Genomic DNA, 22,130 nt, shown 5'->3' with positions numbered 1-22,130 from the left:
GAATTACTCTTTTATGATTGTGCTTTACCTTGTCTTTATTTCTTATGAGAAAAAAAAATTTTTTTCAGAATGTATTTTGAATTTTGGAGAAAAAAAGTGCATAATTGTGAAGGTTTAGAGATTATATGATTCAAGCTAGTCATCTACAGATGTCTCTCCTCCAGCCAAGGACTTGTTTCTCTACTCATTTTTTAAAAATGTTATTTTGTTTGTTTGTGTTTTGGTTATGACTTTTCAATTCAACTTTTCTTAGGTTCCCATCTTAACAATTTGTTTTCTTTTTTTCCCATTTAAAGTAGTAAATAAAGTAGGCTGCAAACCGTGTTTCCGCATCGGGTGGAAATGAAATACTCACCACCCAGCATCCATCAGGCCCACCTGTCTGGCAGAGCAGCGCCCTGGCCTACTTACATGGTGCTGTCTCCCAGCTCCTCATACAGGTGCGCCCCGGGGGGCGGCGGGGGCGGCGGGGGCGCGGCCACAGGTGCAGGCGCAGGTGCAGCAGGCTTGGCTGCGGGTAATGCCGACTGGATTCGCGCTGTCTTGGTGCACTCGGCTTGGCGTCTTTGAGAAGGCAGGGATGTTGTGGAAAACCATTTTAGAAATCATACACTTCTCAGAAGAACCCACTTAAAAAAATCGTTAACACAAATACTAGGACTTATAAACCGGTGTGATTACAGCAGCATCCCCACAGAGTATCATTTTCCTGTATCTTCTTCCACTTTAAAATATCTACCCTGAAATAATGGCTGGAATTTAGTAGAAATATTTGCATATTACGTGACATAGGAATATGAAAGGTAGGAGTCAAGCTATCTATAAAAATGTGATTTAATAATTGGGGGGGCATGGAGGGGGTCTCCTTCCTCAGGTGAGGCACGTTGAAGATGCATAATTTTTCTTTATTATTCATCTTCCATCTAGTTCAAGAAAAGTTATTTCATTTTAAATGATTTGAAACATGTTTGACATTAGTTTACGGTGCCCCTTTGGGAGAGAGACGTGGCTGGCTTTTGTTTCCTTTGGACTCCTGGGAGGCCTGGGATTCTTGCCTTGGAGTTGCAGCCACGCTTATTGAATGTCCTGGACAGCCAACTCTTAGTTCCTTCCTCAAAACCCAAATCTCAAAGAGTGGGAACCGTCAGAGTTAACTGTCTTTTTCACATTTCCTCCCTCCTATCCCCATGTGAAAACCCAGCCTGATTCCTTACATACAAAAGCACATGGGAATTTGAACCAAAGTATACACCTTCTGCAAACACAAGACAGACCGGTGATCCATGGTTCTGAGCAGGCCGACTACTTCGTCAGTAGAATCCAGGCCTTTCCTTTTCATATTACGTAAAATCATATGCGAGATATTAATTATACTTACACTTTAAACCTGTTTTGAAAAGCAATAAGAAAAAAAAAAAGAGAAAGCTACATTAGAAATACTACGTTCATAATATTTTAACATCTGATTTATTCCAAATTCTGAATAATTTACTGGTGAAACTCATAACGACATAGACCTATTGACACAGTAGGGAAACTGAGGGTTTCAGTTCAGAAAGTAAAAATGGGGGAACGCTTTATTGTTGCTGTCACTGTCCTACAAGCTGTGAAAACATTTTTTTACAAGAAAACAAAGAAATGAACTAAATGGGATTTCAAAAAAAAAGCTGGATTAAAACATGGATACATGAATTTGAACTCTGATAGAGAAATGGGTTACTCAAGGTGATCTGATCTTTGTAATTGGCTTCTTGGCGTCCTGTGCCTGAAGAATATTAAAGAGACGGAAGCAGGCAGTGGGCTGATTACACCCTGGGCTTCACTTTGAAGCTGAGCCTGGAACTGGAAGGTGACATTCCTGGATAATAAATCCATGACACTTTTTTCACATTTGCTTCTTAGTTTTCCATGTACAGTCAATTAAAAAAAAAAAAAAAAAGAATGCTAATAGGAAAGAAGAGCCATCCATTCCAGTCTTATGTACAAGCAGAATAGGAAAGTACAAAAGCTAGAGTTTTAAATGTGAGAATTTTACACTGACACATGGTGCACAACTCATCCTGTTGAATTCCATCGGTCTACAAAGAGCAGTGACTACAATCAATTCATAGAGGATAGAACTCATTGCTGAACCAAAAAAATATTAAACAATGCATCTATGAAACGTTTAAATGGCAAGCATCTTAGTGGTTTGTTAAATTATAACATCCAGGATGCTTCAGTTTTGAGCACTGTGTTGTGTGCCAGATAAAAGTTTTCTCTCCGATTTTATTGCGAGCAGGATTCCTCTGGGAAACAGTGCAATGAAACAGAATAACTGTAATACAGGTTCGCTCCAACATGAAAATTAATGTTGAGTTGATGGCTTAGTAATTCAAAACCATTTGTCCATTGTTAAGTTTGTTTCTAGCCTTTAGAATTGGTGCATTTGTTAAAGATACATCAGACTCCAGTAGGTCAACCTGAAAGTTCTGTTTGCAACTTCACATGGCTTTGGAGATGACAAAATATCCCTATGGCATCTTCATGCAGAGCACACTTTTCGACTTTTAGGTTGCAATTACCTAACCTTACTTAATCTGAAAGAAAATTCTCAGTGTTCGAGAACAAAGATAACACGTTAAGAATATGTAAGTACTATTTTAGTGCTTTCCCTGCAGGTGTTTTACATGATGAAGAGCAGCTCCACCATTCGGTCTTACCCTTTGTTATGTCAAGTAATTTATACGACTTACGATCCCCGTCTTATTTATTTTCATTTTATGGCACCCTTAGGGCTCCCTCTCTTCTCAACCTATTCCACAACTTTCGTTACCCATCACTGCCAATAGGGATATATCTGAAATGCCTGGACTTCTATCACAAAAGTTCCCTGTACCTGGTGTGAAATAAAGAATAGCTTAATAGAGGACTTCAAATACAGATGCTTAAATCAGCTATAATTACTTCACTACTTTGAAGGGACAGAGTAAAAGATAGGTATTTTATTTTTAATTTTTTAAAAATGTTTTATTTATTTTTGACTGAGAGAGAGAGACAGAGCATGAGCGGGGGAGGCACAGAGAGAGACGGAGACACAGAATGTGAAGCAGGCTCCAGGCTCTGAGCTGTCAGCACAGAGCCCGACGCGGGGCTCGAACTCACAGATCGAGAGATCATGACCTGAGCCGAAGTCGGACGCTCAACTGACTGAGCCACCCAGGCGCCCCAAAGATAGGTATTTTAAATCAATGTATTTGCCTGTAGGAACAAGAAATGAGTAAGGCCTGTGCAGCCAAAATATCCTGTCCTATGTTATACTATAGGATCTGGCAGGGCTATCCGGGAAGGAAGAACCCCATGGAGAATTACACATGGCATACTATGATTTTGAAATGATTTTGCCAACGCCGCGATCACTTCCACAGATGTCAGTGTAACAACACGGACAAAAACTTGTCATGACAGTGTGGGTAGGTTGCAGACCTTCCTCAGAAACCGGGGAATCTGGATATGGCATTCTGCTGCATATGACACCTGCCCCAGGACACCCGCTGTATTCTCTCGCAAGGCTCTGCACCTGATGAGGGGCACGAAAAAGCCACAGGAGCTACCCTAAAATTCCTAACGGATGAGAGCATGTTAGGAACATGGCAGCATTGAGGAATCGGGCGAAAATGCTGGAAGTTTGTTTCGTTCCGCCTTAAAGGAAGGCCGCTTGGTGCAAGAAGGATGCAGCAATCCTCTAAATGGTGGCATCATTACTGTTTTACGACTACAAAGCCACATTGCCAGGGATGGCTTTTCGATCAGGCCATGTTTACAAGTGGGAATACTTACTGTCTGTAGCTGACCAGAACTACCAAGATGGCAGGGATACAGCAGAGGATGATGATGAAGGCGAGTGCAAGCAGGGCCCCCTCTGTATAGCCTAGGCTCTCTCCTCGCTTTTTAATGCTGGTCACTGCCTCCGGGGTCCGGATCTCCAGAATACGTCCTCCTTCGCCATAATACGGCTGAAAGTCTTTATTGATATCAAGCAGTTTGCCATCCAAAAATCTGATTGTCAGATAAATAGCAAAATCAATGATGTTAACAGAAAAGATAATTTTGTAATATCTTTTAAAAATTTCTTTAATTGAAACACAAGCTGAGTCAGTGTTAGGAATGAAAAATATACGAAAAGCAAGAGCAATGAGGAACTGTAACTACACAGCTATATACACATATGAAAGATATTAATAACGATGACCCTTACTTCATATGCTCACAGACTTGAGAAAAGTAATTATCAACCTCAGTGAGCTTACTATCACTATGTTGAAATTACTGACATTATTCAGCTATTCAGGTGAATAAGTATTCTGAGTTACATATAGCATAGTTTATAATTATATTCCTGCATTTTGTCTTCCTGGGTCCTCAGAATAATCCTGTAGAACAGAACATCTTAATACTAATTCACTGCAGGCCGTATAGCTACACAGTTACGGCAATGAATCTGAGACACCAAGTCTTCGGTCTCCAAAATCTACATTTGTCTTGCATGTCGACCTTTTCAAATCCCAAATCAAAAAGCTTTTTATGGGCAAAAGGTGAACAAATTGAAAGGTGTTTCCTGCCTAGAGAGAGACTATAGGAATGATGCAGACAGCAAATCAGCCAGGATGACAAGAATTAGCCAAATGAAGCCAACAGTTCTTGCAAACCCTTCCTATGAGTAATACAGCTCCAGCTACGGCCATTCCATTGGGGTGGAGGGGACAATCAAGGGATAAGTGTTACTTAATTTTATTGGATTGAATGATTTTGTTATGTATTTTATGTTGTAATTACTAGATAATAGTTTTTTTTTTTCAAAATTCTTTGGGAACATTTGCATAATCCCTTATAAATCCCACAATATTAATGTAACAATTGTGTTCCTAACACCACAAAGCCATACCAGGTCCTGGGTATTTTCATTTTTGTATTTTTAAAGACATTTATCCATAAAGGTCAGATATCTTACTACAGAAAGTTGGAAAACACAAAACAGTTCCAAAAGAAAAATTAGGCACAGGCCCACAATGCAAACGCTGCTCACATTTTGGTATATCCAGATCTAATTTCTTTCTATAAATATTTTTATTTTTTTAAGTTTATTTACTTATTGAGAGAGAGGGAGTGCATAAGGAGGGGAGGGGCAAAGAGAGAGAGAATCCCAAGCAGACTCCACACTGTCAGCACAGAGCCGGACGTGGGGCTTGATCTCATGACCCTGAGATCACAACCTGAGCCAAAATCAAGAGTTGGAAGCTTAACTGACTGAGCCACCCAGGTGCCCCAAGAAATATTTTTATATACTCATAATTAGACAGCATATATTAAATGAAAACTATCATTTTAGAAATATATTTCATAAGATAACCACCACACTTATGTTCAAAATGTAGAAAACATACAGAAATGGAAAAGACAAAAATAAAAACAGCCCCAAATTTCACCATCAGATGGTAACAAAGCATGTCATGATTGTGCATTTTACAGTCTATTTTTATCCCTTTGACACTTTTGATTTTAATTTTCCAAGTAATCATTCAGACCTTATATCTAGTGCACAGCGTTTATACCTTCCCTATGGAAAAAATAGATGCCTGATGTCAGATGTGAATTCCACTGGGTAGTTTATTAGTCTTCCCATTTAAGAAAACCAATGGCCCAGATAACTCAAGCTTAGTTTTAAAGCTGCATGTTTTTACTCAAGTTTCCATCCTGTAACACAAGACAGAGAAGCTTCTGTAGATATAAAATATACTTTTATAGCAATTTTCCTAGGTAATTTTTAGGCATGTTAAAAAAGATATAATAAAGGTTTAGCCTTTATTATAGATATAATAGATATCTATTATAATAGATATAAAGATATAATAAAGATATAATAAAGGTTTAACCATTGTTCTAAGTGCTAGAATAGAATGGTACAATATTTTTTTTGAATTGTTTACCAGATAAAGTAAGAAGTTCCAGATAAAGTGCAGATTAAGAGTTAAGCTACAAGAAAACATTAGAAACTGGGAAGAATCAGAAGTAGAGAAAGATGGTTAGTTTCAGGGAAGATTTCATCTATATCATGTGGGATCCACTAGACAGACCACACTTCTACTGGGTTCCTGCATTTGACACTGCAATAACCTGAGGGAAGATTTTTTAGTTTTTTTACACTACAAGAGCTCTGTTATTTAGATATTTATTTTGGTTTATTTTCCAACTTAGGTAAATGTCATAATTGTTTACTAGAAGAGTTGATTGCTTTTGAATCTGTACCTAGTCTAAAATATCTCTCTTTTTGCTTTCTACATGCAAAACAGTTTGCCTAGGTAAAAATACATGAATCGTAACATTTTTTTCCTCAAACGATGGTGGATTTGATTCCATTAGCTTTTGGCATTTTATCATGCATATGGCATGTGGAAGGCTTATCTAATTTTTGTGCCTTTGTAATTAAGTCACTTTCATTTTTGTTTCAATGGTTTTAAAACATATTCTGATACTTTTTAGCGACTCATGATGACATGTGCATTGATTTTTTCTGGTAAAGTAATGAAGTCTTTTAATTACTTTTTTAGCTCTTATTGCTGTGATAACTAGTACAATATTTTACCTCAGAGATACTATTTTCAGATTGTAGCTCAATTGTCCTCTAAATATATTTTGATCTCTTTTATAATTTATCTTTTATTTTCTTTTCCTTAATATGCTTGTTTAAAAAGTGCTAATCTCAAGATGGTAGAGAATTCTTTTTTTATGTTTGTTTGTTTGTTTAGAGAAAGAGAGCAGGAGGGTGTAGAGAGATAGGGAGAGAGAGAGCAGGGGAGGGGGAGAGAGAGAGAGAGAGAGAGGGAGAGAGAGAATCTCACAGGCTCTGTGCTGTCAGTGCAGAGCCCAGTAGGGGCTCAAACTCACAAACTGAGATCATGACCTGAGCTGAAATCAAGAGTCGGACCCTCAACTGACTGAGCCACCCCTGGGGCTTTGTTTTATACTTTTTCTGATGTCAGGACAAAGCCAGCTTCCATGCCAATCCTAGAAGAAGGACTCTAACTGGCCTCCCCTGGACTGTGTGCTGACCACACCCCATCGGTGTGAGCTCAGGAACCGCATCCTGAGGGGGGGCACGTCCAAGCGCACCACGGTGGTGGACAGTCAGTTCTCACTCCTCCCCCGTGGGCTTCTTTCACCAGAAACAGGGAAGGATTCAAGGCCTGTGCAACACGCATACCATTTCACTGTCCCATAAGGTCCTGCTTTCTATTAAAAATGTCCCATTGTTTGCCAGTGGTTTCCGTACGAGAATCTTTGCAGAGTTAAACTCTACATTTGAGTCATGAGGACATTATTTCTTTTATTTTGTTTTCCAGTATTTATTACTGATCCTATTTTGCCTGCCGCTTACTTATCTTAGAAAGGAGACGTATCTGTCAGCTCTGCCCTGTTTTCCTGAGATGAGATCAATTCGTAAACCAATCCCATGTCTTCCGGGTCACTCTGCTGACGGGGCACGTGCAGGCATGCCCCCACCTCCGTTGACCCCTGTGGTGGGATTCGGCCATCAAAGTATGGTGTGGAACCACTGGTCTACTTTGCATTTTACCTTCGTGGAAAGGGTATTGCGATGCACACATAAATGCAGAAACAAAGGGAACGCTGAACAGCACACACTCTGAACTTCACAAAACCCCAAACCTAAATGGTGGAGGGGCGGATACCTCTTTCCCTGGTGGGTACACAGTCTGCGTCTCTGAACCAGGTATGCAGAGTGAGTGATGCTTAGCACATATGCCCACACCCATTCCACTTGGATAAGGTTGTCTGGCTGAATAAAGCAAACCATGGGTAGACCGCTATTTCCTTTATACAGTTCCAAATTACGGACTAACTTGTATTCCTTCATATTTTATAGTAAGCTAGAGTCTGATAATTGTTTTTCCATTATTTAAATTTTCAGTGTTCTTAATTTTTATGTTGTTTTCCCTGGTCTTAGGAATTTGGAAGAAGCTTTAGAGTTTGGTAGCCAGATTCTATTTTATTTTATTTTATTTTATTTTATTTTATTTTATTTTATTTATTTTATTTTATTTTTTTCAACGTTTATTTATTTTTGGGACAGAGAGAGACTGAGCATGAACGGGGGAGGGGCAGAGAGAGAGGGAGACACAGAATCGGAAACAGGCTCCAGGCTCTGAGCCATCAGCCCAGAGCCCGACGCGGGGCTCGAACTCCCGGACCGCGAGATCGTGACCTGGCTGAAGTCGGACGCTTAACCGACTGCGCCACCCAGGCGCCCCCCAGATTCTATTTTAAAGTATAAATGTGATTTTTGTACACTATATTTTATTTACTTTTATTTTTTAAGGTTATTTATTTATTTTGAAAGAGAAAGAGAGTGTATGAGTGGGGAAGGGGCAGAGAAAGAGAGAGGGAGAGAGAGAATTCCAAGCAGGCTCTGCAGTGTCAGCACAGAGCCCAATGTGGGGCTCAAATTCATAAACTGTGAGATCATGACCCGAGCTCAAACCAAGCAAGAGTCAGACACTCAACCAACTGCCACCCAAGTGCCCCTATACACTATATTTTAAATTCAGTTTGTAGACTATTCAGGGGTTTTCTACCTTCTGCATTTCTCATTTACCATCTGGGCAGACTAATGTTAAAACAGGCTGGGTGTATAAAAAGGGGCATGAGCTAAAATTGTATTTGCTTTTATAAACAAATATTTAATTAAGTTCTATTTTAAAATAATATGGCCTGTTTCTGCCAAGGATGCCAAAAGCTGTAAGAGAATGTGACTCCCACCCTCGTGACAAAAAGCCAGGTAATACTAAAACCATAACAAATTCCAAAGAGTGACAATTTCCTCCACAGGGAGATGAGACCATTATTTCACCTTTTGCAGAACACGGAAAAGGAAGCTGCCAAAAGAGCAAATAAAATAAATGGGCTAAAATTTTAATGAATTTTTAGAAGCGATGTACGTACCAACATGTAAGGCTAGAGACCCTTGAACTCACTTGCAGACTATTTCCAAGGACCTCTGTCAGATAAACTGGGGACAAGGCTGGAGACAGGAGAGAGATCCCCTTCCTGTGCGGGGACAGAGGAAGCAGTCGGCTAAGGCTGGATATGCACAGTTCTCCAGACCCCATCTCATGCAAAGCAAGAGCCTTAAGCCACAGAAAGAGGGGAGGAAGTATTCCAATCCCTAGGGCTCAAGCTAAGGACCGCTACTTCTGGGGAAGAGGTATAAGCAAAAATACCATCTCCCACGGTGAGGAACAGGAGCTCTCTTGGGCACAGAGAGGTCGCCTACTGGTTGGGAAAGGCAGGGAACTGTCCTGTCCCCAAGACACACCACAAATATGGCACAGTATGTGGCTGCCACGGGGAGGGGGAAGAGAAGAGCCGAGAGAGCCCAGCCCACGTCCCGGGCACGCAGGCTGGACAAGGAGAACCCAGAGCCCCGGGCCATGTGGCCACATCTCCACCGTGAGAGTGGGACCAGGCCGTGAGCAAGGGCAGTCTGTCGGGTTGGGAGGGTTAAGAGAAGGCAGAGAAGCCCCCAGCAGCACGGGTTCACGGGGTCTGCTGAAGATGAAGCCATGGAGCCAGACCAGAGACAACCCAGATGCTGGGACATCAGACAGACTTTGGTACAGCCTTGCTTAGTGCTTTACAGAATCCATCGGAAAGTGAAAAAACATGCTTGAAGTGATAGGAAGTTCCATAAAGTGGTAGAAACTGTAAGAAAAGAACCAAATGGAAATGGAAGACTTGAAAGAAAACAAGGATATAAAGATGAAGAATTCCTTTAATGAGCACATCAGCAGGCTAACACAGATGAATCGGTGAACTTGAAAACAAGGCAGCAGCAATTATCCAAAGTAAAACACAAACAGGAAAGACGGAGAGAGAGAGGAGAGGAAGAACAAGAACAGAGCATCCAAAACCTCAGAGAAAAAATGAATTTTAATTGGAATCCTGGAATGAGGATAGAGAATGGGCTGTAAGAAATATGTGAAAAGATGTCTAAGGATATTCCAGAAATAGAAACTACATTAAAAAAAAGCAGATAGAAGAAGTTCAGAGAACCGCAAGATGAATAAAAGCAGGATAAAAGTAATATGTATTTACTGCAAAAATCTAAATAATTCAGATAACCAAAAATAAAAAAAAAATCTAAATACTCATAACCTTATAAAACAAAATAAGTAATTAGCGTGTCGTTATAGGGATTCCAGTCTCCTCTATGCATTTATAAGCTTTTAAAAAAAGTTGTGATATAGCTAATCAATTTTCTTTCATTTTTTAAGATTTATTTGACAGAGAGAAGGAGGAGGAGGGGTAGAGAGAGAGAGAGAGAGAGAGAGAGAGAATCCCAAGCAGGCTCCACACTGTCAGTGTAGAGCCAGAGGTGGGGCTCAAACCCGAGAACCGTCAGATCATACCCTGAGCTGAAATCAAGAATTTGACGCTTAACCGACTGAGCCCCCCAGGCATCCCTAGTTATATCAATTTTTAAACATCAAAGTGGACTCCTTGGAGGAAATACCTTATTTATATATTTATTTATTTCTGATTCTTTGCCTGAGAATTCCAACATCTTCAAAAGCTTAGATTTTTGGGTAAGGCAAAGTTGAAATAATAATCATTTTTCCATTGGACTGGGCATCAGGCAATAATCTTAATGTTCTAGTATATTTTTTCAATGTTAAAAACTAAATTTTCAATAGCTTTTGTAACTACAGGATAGAGAATAATATCAGTGCGTTATGAGCCTTGGATTATGGACTACATCTATATAATTTCCCTATAAAATATTTCAAGGAACAACTGTAGGGTTTAGGTTATTGTATTAATAATAATTAACTAATAACATATTTATTATAGTGTCTCAGCTCTCAGCTCAAGCTGCTAAGAGAAAATTTTGTTTTGTTTTGTTTGTTTTATTTTGTTTTGTTTCATTTCGTTTTATTTCGTTTCATTTCATTTCATTTCATTTCATTTCATTTTATTTTTTATTTTGAGAGAGCGAGCGAGTAGGGGAGGTGGAGAGGGAGAGAGAATCCCCAGCAGGCTCCGCACCATCATCACAGAGCCTGATGTGGGGCTCAAACTCAGAAACCATGAGATCATGGCCTGAGCTGAAATCAGCAGCTTAACCAACTGAGGTACGCAGGTGCCACCACCCCCACCTTTGGTTAAGTTTATTTATTGCTAAGGGAAAATTTTAATACTTCCTGGCTGTTCAGTTCTCTGTTTAATATACAAATTTTGATTTACAGTTATTCTCTATTCTCCCCTTCCTTCCAGTTATAATTGTTATTCAGTTGAGTTTCTATCTTTACTCTTTACAATATAATCTAGGTTTGGGAAAACTTGTTTCAGTTGAAACCCAATTGGCTTCAGTTTCCAAACTGTTTACCTCTAAAATGTTTACATGTGCAATTCAAATGATCAGGATCATTTACTTTACTCTTTATTAATGCTGGGCGAACTGCCTAAAGAATACACATGTTTTTATAGTTAGGAAAAACACCCTAAATTCAAACAATCTGTCATCATATTTAAAGTTTAAACCAATGTATATAAAAACACAGCCCAGGTGGATTTAAATAAGTGTTAATAATGGCAATTGATAGAATATATGTAACTTTAAAGCACATTTCTAAATAAATTTTAAAATTAATGAAATATGCAAAAACTGGCTTGGCGGACCTAAATGGTACTTCATTCGGATGTTGATTCTAGAACTTGAGAAGAAGCCACTGCTTTAGTCATCCCTATTCTCCACCGTGATTAACATGTCTTGCATATGGCCCAAATATCTATTAAATATAAACTGATGAATAACATACTTAATAACCAGGGCTCTTTTAAAAATTAAGTTGATACAAATCACTATGTCATTATTTCTAAAATAGCAGCAGTGAAATTTTGTTGAAGAACAGATTGATTTAAAGTAAGACTAAATTCAGAATGTATGGGTTTTAATAAACGGGTAAATAGATATTTGCTAAATACGTAAGTGCAGCCACATAGGGATATACGTACATGTAAATTAGTATACGCCTGAATTTATTTGTTGCTCTTAGTATACACAGGCAAACTAAGTTTTGGAATTATGTATTTGGGTACACATATGCACAGATACCAATAAATATTTAGCGTAGGTACGTATGGTTATATATCAATGTATATTGTTTAACTAAAAATGTGTCTTACTTTATTATTATTTTTTTTATTTATTATTTTTTTTTTCCAATGTTTATTTATTTTTGGGACAGAGAGAGACAGAGCATGAACGGGGGAGGGGCAGAGAGAGAGGGAGACACAGAATCGAAAACAGGCTCCAGGCTCTGAGCCATCAGCCCAGAGCCTGACGCGGGGCTCGAACTCACGGACCGCGAGATCATGACCTGGCTGAAGTCGGACGCTTAACCGACTGCGCCACCCAGGCGCCCCAAAATGTGTCTTACTTTAAATAAGAATTACATTCCAAGAATCTGTTGGGCGCTAGGTGTCACTAGAGCAAAGCTGAAACTAATAAAACAACAAAACAACAAAGCGGTAAGCTGTCCTCAAATCATTTCCAAGGGACAACACGTAGCAGCGTTTTGTTTAAAATTCTGCATTTTCTTCGTTTTTAGGATTCAGACCTCAAAATTCAAATTCACCAGGATGAAATAAATAAATAGATGGGAAGTATGGACTGAGGTGGAAGGGGTCAAGGGAAAAAAAAAATAGTAATTTTTGCTGAGTCAATAAGACCTTGAGGACAGCTATATTTATTCTTAAACTTCATGCCTAGTGACATTGTCACAGGCAAACTGCCACTGGAAGAAGGAATCTGTGCGTTCCCCCTTTGACTGCTGGCCTTGGCATCAATGGAGGAGCTACTCTGAGACCATCTGATGAACTGCACCTTGCTTATAAGCACAATGGACCTTCCGACCTTCTCCAAAGTCGCTGCCCCACACCTGGGCCTCAAAACATCTTGGCACGCATACCCTAGGTATCGTCTCTGATTTTCTGCTTACACTTCACTTGCAATAACAATTTAGTGGGTTTTAAACTTTAAATACTTACGGCCTTTGATATTGCCAACGGAGAGCTGTTACAGACAACAAAAGGACTTACTTGAAAAGCTCATTTCTGTCGATGGCTCTGTTGGTTTGGGGGTCGATTGCATAGACAGTCAGGTCACATTTGGTGTAATCTTCTAGCGAAAAGGCATCCCCATGCCTGCGAGCACCGATGGACTCCACCACCACTTTGGCACCAGGAATTTGCTCCTGAACATACCGATCCAAAATCCTATACATCAAAGTACAAACATGGCATTCACTCTCGACTTGAAATGACATTTAGAAAGTGAAAAATGATGACAGTCTGGTTTTTGCTAATGTTTACTGAATGTGAACACTTGAAAAAAAATTCTGTATATTTTGTCAGCATTTAAGTCCCAATGATGCTAGAAGCTGAATAAGGTAGAAAGGTCATCGACCATGTCCCGTCGAATTCTAGACTCTTTGAATTTACGATACCATTTGAGCATGGGAACTGCCCACTATGATGTACAAGTCAAGCTGTCTGTGCTTTATAGGAGCCGGGGGGGTGGGGGGTGGGGTGGTTAGAACTCTTGAGTTCACGTAGTTGGTGTTATAAATTATACCTTCCAGCAGATTCTGTGACCCAAGGTGCATAGCTGTATACCAGGGTCCCAGACCAGGCTATCTGTTTCCTCCAGGGCATCAAGACTCTTAGAACCTTGCGGCAGTGGAAGAACGTATAGATGCTTTGCTATGGGAGGTTTATCAGGTTAAAAAAAAAAAAAAAATTGCATGCCAGGCTCAGAAGCTACTTAGGTGAATACAAACAACAGAAAGATCTATCATTTGGTATGGACTCAGTAACATTCAATAGAAAAGACAGAAATAATGTTAACCTGTAGGTAATTTTCTGGAAAATACAATTTGCACAATTTCATTTTAATTGAAAGTACAAGTCTGTATTGCCACAAATGGTAATTTCCTTAATATCTTTTCCTTATTAAAAACTATATTGTTAATTCTTGAGATTAACATCAGAATGTATCTTATTAAATATTTATAGGCATTCAAATGCAAATGAATTGATCTTAATAACTACACACGGCAAATGTTTTTGAATTTATCTATAGATTCAAAGCTCTGTTTGGAGTCCACGCTGTGAGGCCCTTTCCAACACATGAACATAAGGGAAGGGAAGGGAAGGAAAAATAATATAAAATCAGAGAGGGAGGCAAACCATTAAGAGACCCTCAAAATTTTTTTTAGTGTTCGTTTATTTTTGAGAGAGAGTGAGTGAGCGAACATGAGCAGGGGAGGGGCAGAGAGAGAGGGAGACACAGAATCTGAAGCAGGCTCCAGGCTCTGACCTGTCAGCACAAAGTCCCATGTGAGGCTCGAAGTCATGAACCATGAGACCATAACCTGAGCCGAAGTCGGAGGCTCAACCAATTGAGCCACCCAGGTGCCCCCATAAGAGACTCTTAAATACAGAGAACGAACTGAGGGTTGATAGAGGGGGGTTGGGTGGGGGATGGGCTAAATGGGTGATGGGTACTAAGGAGGGCACTTGCTGGGATGAGTGCTGAGTATCATGTAAGAGATGAATCACTGGGTTCAACTCCTGAAGCCAAGACTATACTGTACGTTAACTAACTTGAATTTAAATTTAAGAGAGTGAAAAAAAATTTAAAGAAATAAAAAAAAAATGTTGCCTTAGGGGTCTGGTATGTGCTGGGTGTGCCCTTGTCAAAATAACAAGCACTGATGCTGAACCCAGGCCAAAGTCTGTGCCGGGGAGCACAGGTGTGCGGTGTGCGCACCAGGAAACACAGCAAAACACTTTGTTGGTTTGCTTCCCAATGTGTACGGACCGCGTAGGCGGAGTCTCTCATTAAAAGTCTGATTCATTCTCTTCCTTTTCTGCCAGCTCACACCCACTGGTCTGGCTGCCTTCCAGTATCTTTTCCGATGAGATCTTTGTTGAAGAATAAAGAGAAGAATGCATTCTCCCCACAACCTGAGGAGGGTGTCTGGACGAGGACACAGATGTGGAACAGTGTTCAGACTGTGTCTTAAGATTCTTTTCCTTAGAGACTTATGCTCCCGTAACAAAAACAGAAACAAAACAAAAAACAAACAAACAAAGAAAAACCAACAACAAAAAAGAAAGGCTTTGGAGTGCACCCACTTACACTCTTGACAGCTGACACAGGTACGGATGGTAATAGCATAGTGGCAAAGAGCACGGATGTTTGGATTCAGTTTCCAGCTCCTTTACTTATGAACTGCGAAACCTTGGCCCACAGGAAGCCATCACAGGGGAATCACAAAATGAGGAAATCTGCCGCATGGGGTGGTTGTGTGCAGTAAATGCACTAACGCTTGTAGTCAAATCGCGGCACGATTTGGAGCACTTAGTCAGTGTTCCAGAAACTATGATGCTGCTTATTATTAATTTGGCTTAAAGGTTTGCATTAATAAGCTTCTTCCCTGCCCCTAATTTGTTCAAGACATTTAACAAGTTTATGGAATGATTAGCGATTTTTCGCTAGCAATATTAGTTCACCGATCAAAAAGCAAAGATGAGTACATTGTTAAATATATTGCAGAAGATGCCTATCAGTCCCGATACTTCACTTTAATAACTTATAACTGCTCTAGTGCATTCACACATTGACTAAACATGTTCCAAGGAAATCATTTGTATATGCATAAACTGTGTTTTTGTACAATGAAGAAACGTGGCTATTGAACTTGTGCCTTTTTCTATATTTCTGGGGAATGTTGCAGAGTCATATGTGAGTACTAAAACTGTGGAATGAAATATTAATGTGGAATGAAATATATCTGTACTAATTCCTTTATCTTATCAGGGAATCATACATCAAGGAAACCTAAAAATGAATTATGTGTTTTAAGACTTATAACAACTTCTTTTCCCTGAACATTATTCTCTTAAAACTTTAGAGACCTTTTGGAATGAAGTCTCTCGTGTAAAGAAAAAGGTGTCCACACTTCAGTTTCTTCCGTACCTTCTTCTGATAAATGTACGTTAAATGAAATTTAACAAATTTTAAACAATACATTTTGTAAAAATCTGTCCCTCCACTTGTTGTCTATGTCCACATACCTAAGCATTTCTGCTAACTACATACGAACATAAATATATTACATATATACATAAATTATAACATTCAATGAATAGTTCTTCAGCTTTTTGATCTTCAGATGTGCATAGGTATGTGGTTATTTCCTAAAGCTTTGTTGACTTCATGATTTTTTAAATATAGCTCTTTAGTCACTTACTGTGAACTGACTCATATAAATTTATACCAACATTTAAATTGCCTTTATGTTTATGTTTTGGCTTAAATTATTAATATGTCAAGCCAATTCATACATACATTTTGGAATCAAATATCATGAGAGTTTACTACATGTAAACTCATTACAACCAAGCATGTGTTTCCAGCCTATCAGCTTAAAGTATTTGCACACTACCAGTATACAGACACGCACTTGTACACGGTGACACAGAGAGGTCTACAACATTGTTAATCTGTAAACTCTGTGTCAAGGATATCTCCCTATATCAAGGGAGATGTCTGCATTGATATTTAAATAATATTAATAATGCTTAGGTCCCAATGGTATGATTTTGAGTTTGCCATAAAAAGTCCATGAAAACTTTCGTCTTTGTAATATGTTGCTTGAATTTCTTGTAATGGGCATAAGAAAACAATACAGTCATTTAAAAAAAAAAAAAAAAAAAACAACTTTTTTTTAGCTCCCTAGCTCCTCTTCCCCAAATTCTTTTAAAATATCTTTATAAAGTCTTTCTTTTCAGAGTTTAAAAAAACAGAAAATTAAGTTAGAGTCACAGTTGTCTAATAAATTTTTGGAAAACTTAGGTAAGTGGTAAGTGGGAAATTTTCATTCACTCATCCATTTATTTTCATTAATTCATGGAACACAAATATTAACTGAATGTACACCATGGGCCAAGCACTGTTCTAGAGCTTTGGAATACATCGATGAACAAAACCAATGTCTGTGACATCACGGAACTTACATTCTAATTGAGCAAGATAGACAAGATTATAGAATAAAATTGGCAGGAATGTTCAGGAAGCACATCCCTGAGAAACTGATGTGTGAGCAGACCCTGAGGAGACAGTGAGCAACGTGGACCTGGCGAGCAGGAGCATCCCAGGAAGAGGAAGTTGCTAATGGCCCAGGAAGAGGAAGTTGCTAATGGTCCAGGAAGAGGAAGTTGCTAATGGCCCAGGGGGAAAGTCCAGACGTAGACCTGTGGTGTGGCTGGAACAGAGAGGGCTGGGGCAGGTCACACAGGGACTTTTGAGGATTTTGTTCTCAGTAAACCCACTGCTGGAGTTTTAACAAGGACGTCATACAGGTGACTATGGTTAAGAGGAGAACACTGGTGGCTTTGTTACCAACAGGCTGCAGTGGGAGCCAAGAGTAGAATCAGGGAAACAGGTTAGAAAAGGCTTTAAGGGGATGAAGAACTCCTCAAATGCTCAGGCTACTCAACAGTTTGGAGGAAAAGAAGACTGAGCAATCTCTGATATTAGTCATGAATGGTTCACATCATCAGGTATTAACATATATACTATTAATATGCCTGATGAAATGTACAAGAGGCATAAATCCTCTCAAATAGATCGATACATGCAATGCTTAACTGGACAAATAGTAATTATCTAGTTGACCCAGATAAGAGTTGTCCTTTTGTGGTTGTTCATTGTGAAGCAGGCCAACTTTTATAGATGATTGTTTGAAGAAAGCACAAAGGAGATACTGAAGCTCAGAGACCAATTTCTGATGCTCCCTTATCTCCCTCCAAGCGCGTACCTACACACAGGTGGCTCTCAAAAGAGGGCGACATCTTCTCAGAGTTCTGGCTGCTTCTTTCTCTTGCCTTTTGTATTGAACATAGAGCACAGATCCCTTCTCTGTGTCTTCTCAATTACCTTGAACCTTCTGAATTGTTTCTTTATGAAGTCCAGTACTTTGTGTCTGAGGAGAAGTTTTCATGGTGGCTGTGGCATAACCACACTGTGATACAGTATTTCATTAAAGCTGGCTGACGTCTCATGAAAGTGGAGTGTATGCATGACCACTGGGTACTATTTGATGACTTTTGATTTTGTTTTATTTACAATTTTTTTTTATTTTTACATTTACTTATTTTTGAGAGACAGAGTGAGACAAAGTGAGAGTGGGGGAGGGACAGAGAGAGAGGGAGACACAGGATCTGAAGCAGGCTCCAGGCTCTGAGCTGTCAGCACAGAGCCCGACGCAGGACTTGAACCCACAGACCGTAAGATCACAACCTGAGCCGAAGTCGGACGCTCAACCGACTGAGCCACCAAGGTACCTCAGTTTTAATTTTATTTGAGAGAGAGAGAGAGTGTGTGTGTGTGAACTGGGGAGAGGAGCAGAGAGAGAGAGAGAGAATCTCTCTGACACGGGACTTGATCCGATGACCCTAGACCTGAGCTGAAATCAAGAGTCAGAGGCTCAACACACTGAACCACTTCTGATGAAAGTGTTTGATGATACCTTAGGTGTATATTGTAGAGAAAAATGCATTAAGCTGCAAAAATAAAAACAGTAATAGGGAAGTATTTATTGAGTACAATATCTGTGAAAGAGCCAGAAGGGCTGAGTATTTCCCCCCTGCAGGGGGACCTCTGATGTATGCATTGGGTCAGCACCTGCTCCCCGCCCGCCTCTCAGTCACCCAGACTACTCAAACCTTGGCTGCTTGCCCCAAGAGCAATTCTGTTCTCAAAACTAGCTGAACCTTAGCCAATCCTCTACTGTTAAAGTCCTATAGAACATTCTGTCCTCCCTCCCCAAGGTCCTTGGGACACTTCCATGCCTGGCATTTTCAAATAAAAGCTTACGCTAATAGTGCTCTGATTTCCTTCCCTGATTTTCATTCACCTGCCCTCCTCCCCCTCCCTTGGCTTTATAGAAGGAGTGTTTTAGAGATATATCTAATATTAAATTTTAGAAAAATAAACCCAGGGTTCTGCTTTACATTAGGATGGGGATGGGGCTTATATTTTATAATGTCATAACTGCTGAGTGGTTTAATACCTGCCATAAAGTGCGTGCTATTTGGGACCTCTAAAGAAGTAACACCCCATGGACACAGAACAAAGAAATACCTAGTAAAGCATGTTGGCTAATTATGTTCCTGAAAACAGAAGATCAGGGGTCAGACAGTATCCCCCTTTTACACGTAACAGTGCTGGATTTTACCGAAGATCTCTGCTCCCAGAAAAGAGCAAGAGGTCAGCCAGCCAGTTGTGTTCCAGGAAACTGCTCATTGCAAAGAATCATCCTTCTCTAAGCCACGGGGAAGCCAGGCACAGATCCTCCAAATTCCCATACTTTGTCTCATACATGGTTAGCTGGACTGTTTTGTCCCCACTGATCAAGGAGGAGGAGGAGAAGGAGAAGAGGAGGAGGAGGGATAAGAAGAAGGAGGAGGAGGGGGAGAGGAAGAAGGAGAAGGGAAAGGGGAACAGGAAGGAAAAGGAGAAGTTCTTGTTACCCAAACATTGGTTAAACTTGTGTCCTTTTTTCAAGGCTCTGAATTTTGACCCACCCTTAAACTGTGCCAGTGTACAAGCCTCCTAAAGGCCCCTTCCCTCCTCTCATTCTCTCTACTCCTTATGGAAAAAAAAAAAAAAAAAAAAAAAAAGGCTTTTTCTGCCTAATCCCCAAGAGCTATGGGACCTCTTGGTCAGACAGTTCCCCTATTACAATGGTTCTTCTCCCTGGCACGTCCATTCCTCTCTCCTGCCTTCCAACAAATAATCCTTACAAACCAAGTTTTTTCTTCTAAACCCAGATTTGCTTTCATTAGACACATAGTAGACAGCTGAAGGAGACCGCTTCTCCTGTTCCTGTGTGCTCTTACAAAGTGAAGGTGTATTAGCAGCCTAAGCAGGAGAGATGTAAAGACTTTTTAGCAAACTGTACATGGAGCAAATGATTATTCATTATCCCCTTTCCTTGATCCCCGATGCCTGCTGTGAAGCAGCCGTGAGGCCCCAAATTTCCAATTGCATTAGCTGCTTTTCTGTCAGTTAAGATGTGTGAATTCTCATCAGCACTACTTAATTAGAATTTAAAAATGGTCCAAACGAACTATAAAATAATAAGCTCTAACATTTGTCTCTGCCGCTAAAAATCACAAATAATAACAAGCAAGGCTGATCTAGCCCCCCACCGCCGCCCATGCTCGCAATGAACTGTCACCCACGTGACGTCTACTCTGGCACATGGAAGCCACTGTCCCCCTTTTGTCATTCATTTCCCTCGTGGATGAAATTACGTGCCTGGGACTGCGCTAGCCACACCACAAGAACTGGGTTTAGTCCTTTGAGATACGTGAAAAGAAGGCGTTGAAAAAAAGGCGTTCATACCTACAGGACCCATGTAGACTTCGTTGGGTTTTGGTTACAAAGCATTCATATTCTCTGCCTCCCAACACCCTGATTTCAAAGGAGGAATTAGCCTTGTCTCCCGCAGACACGGCTGACTTTAATCACTGGTCCTGTCCTGCCTCATCCCAGGCCAAAGGAGACCGCAGGTGACCCAGGCCAGGCCATTTTCTCCCTGGAGTTTGGTCCTTGAGTCAAAGACACAAGAGTTTAAGACGGCTGGGACCCACTCACGTGAGGTGCTCCCTGCTCATCAGACGGAAACTGCGTACCCACCTGTTCACTCCTCCACTTCTTGTTCCCAGGCTCCTGCACCTGCCTGTGTTCCGGACTATTCCCCAGCCTGTGTTCCTGCCCACAGCTTCCAATAAAGTTCCCTGCAGTGAAGGGAGCCTCAGTCGATTGCTGGCACGTTAGGACTGGTATTACGCACATTCCCCTTTAAGGTCCAGCTGCACTAAAGCACGACTCATTTTCTAACTCTTTCACGGTAGCAACATCTGCCTGATCTTCTGGTCCTTGTCTCATCAGTCCCCCTAGATTCTCTGCAAGTCTACTGGCCGTGTATTTTGCATTCTGCTTTAAGTTGCCAGGCTGCTCATTATAGAGTTTGATAAGAATTTGTATTCTGGAAAAAACCCAGTCATTTACATGCGCCATGAATCTATATTCTTGGGAGGAATATATCGATTTCAAAATATATATACACACACACACACACACATGATTAGTATTTGATTATGAAAAAACTTTCTTAAGAGAAAACATGGTGCTTGATCTAACAAGCAAATACGGTGCAAATGAATTAGTGTAATAATTATAATCATTAACCACAAATTAAATGTTTATTTGGGGTTTATTCTTCTAATTTAGCTTAAAAGATTTGTAATGTACTCATAATTATTTAGTAATATGTCACTATGTAATCTTTAGACAATGTTTCAGGAACTAAAGTAAAATTAATTGACACATACATTTTATATGTATATAAATATACATAGGTGGATATATATGCATATATTTATACAAGAATATATATTTACATGTTATATATGTGTATTTGTATGTATGTGTTATGTTTTATACACCTAAAAGTTTATATGAAAATACATGTACATAAATATTTTTACTGTGTTACCACGTGTTAATTAATTTAAATTTAAACTAGTTTGGGGTGTTTGGGTGGCTCAGTCAGTTAAGCTTCAGACTTCGGCTCAGGTCATGATCTCATGGTTCGTGAGTTCGAGCCAGGCATCGGGATCTGTGCTGACGGCTAGGAGCTTGGAGCCTACTTGGGATTCTGTGTCTCCTTCTCTCTCTGCCCCTCCCCTGCTTGCACTGTCTCTCTTTCTCAAAAATAAATAAACATTAAAAAAATAAGAAATAAATTTAAACTAGTTTATAAGTTAAACTAGAAAGTTTATCTAAATAGCTTTTTTACAATAAATGTTGAATAAATTTTACAATAAATGTTCAAAGGGATATTTAACTGAAATCTTGTGTAAATAGTTTTTTTTTTTTCTTTAAATCAGAAACTGAAGGTACCAATAAAGAGCTGGTTCAGTTAAGTAGTTTATTC

General features: G+C 39.8%; 1 protein-coding gene across 20 annotated transcripts in view; it reads right to left on the bottom strand.

Moving 5' to 3' along the window:
- The window catches only part of PCDH15 (protocadherin related 15), a 1,244,966-nt gene that overhangs the window by 21,729 nt on the left and 1,201,107 nt on the right, over nt 1-22,130 (bottom strand). For 17 of the 20 annotated variants that reach the window (XR_006701343.1, XR_006701344.1, XR_006701345.1 and 14 more), the window contains 4 exons: nt 13,156-13,332; nt 3,820-4,038; nt 1,379-1,387; nt 412-564 (listed from right to left, as the gene is read on the bottom strand). Coding sequence is in view for 17 of the 20 variants with exons in the window: in XM_045437154.1 (XP_045293110.1) it covers nt 412-564; nt 1,379-1,387; nt 3,820-4,038; nt 13,156-13,332 (558 nt within the window). In the remaining 3 variants the exon portion in view is untranslated. The remainder of the gene's footprint in view (nt 1-411; nt 565-1,378; nt 1,388-3,819; nt 4,039-13,155; nt 13,333-22,130) is intronic. The other 3 variants (XM_045437161.1, XM_045437157.1, XM_045437159.1) reach the window with 1 other exon arrangement.

This window comes from Leopardus geoffroyi, chromosome D2, assembly GCF_018350155.1.
Source record: "Leopardus geoffroyi isolate Oge1 chromosome D2, O.geoffroyi_Oge1_pat1.0, whole genome shotgun sequence".
In the NCBI taxonomy this organism is placed as follows: domain Eukaryota; kingdom Metazoa; phylum Chordata; class Mammalia; order Carnivora; family Felidae; genus Leopardus; species Leopardus geoffroyi.
This window is presented reverse-complemented; position numbering and strand designations above follow the sequence as displayed.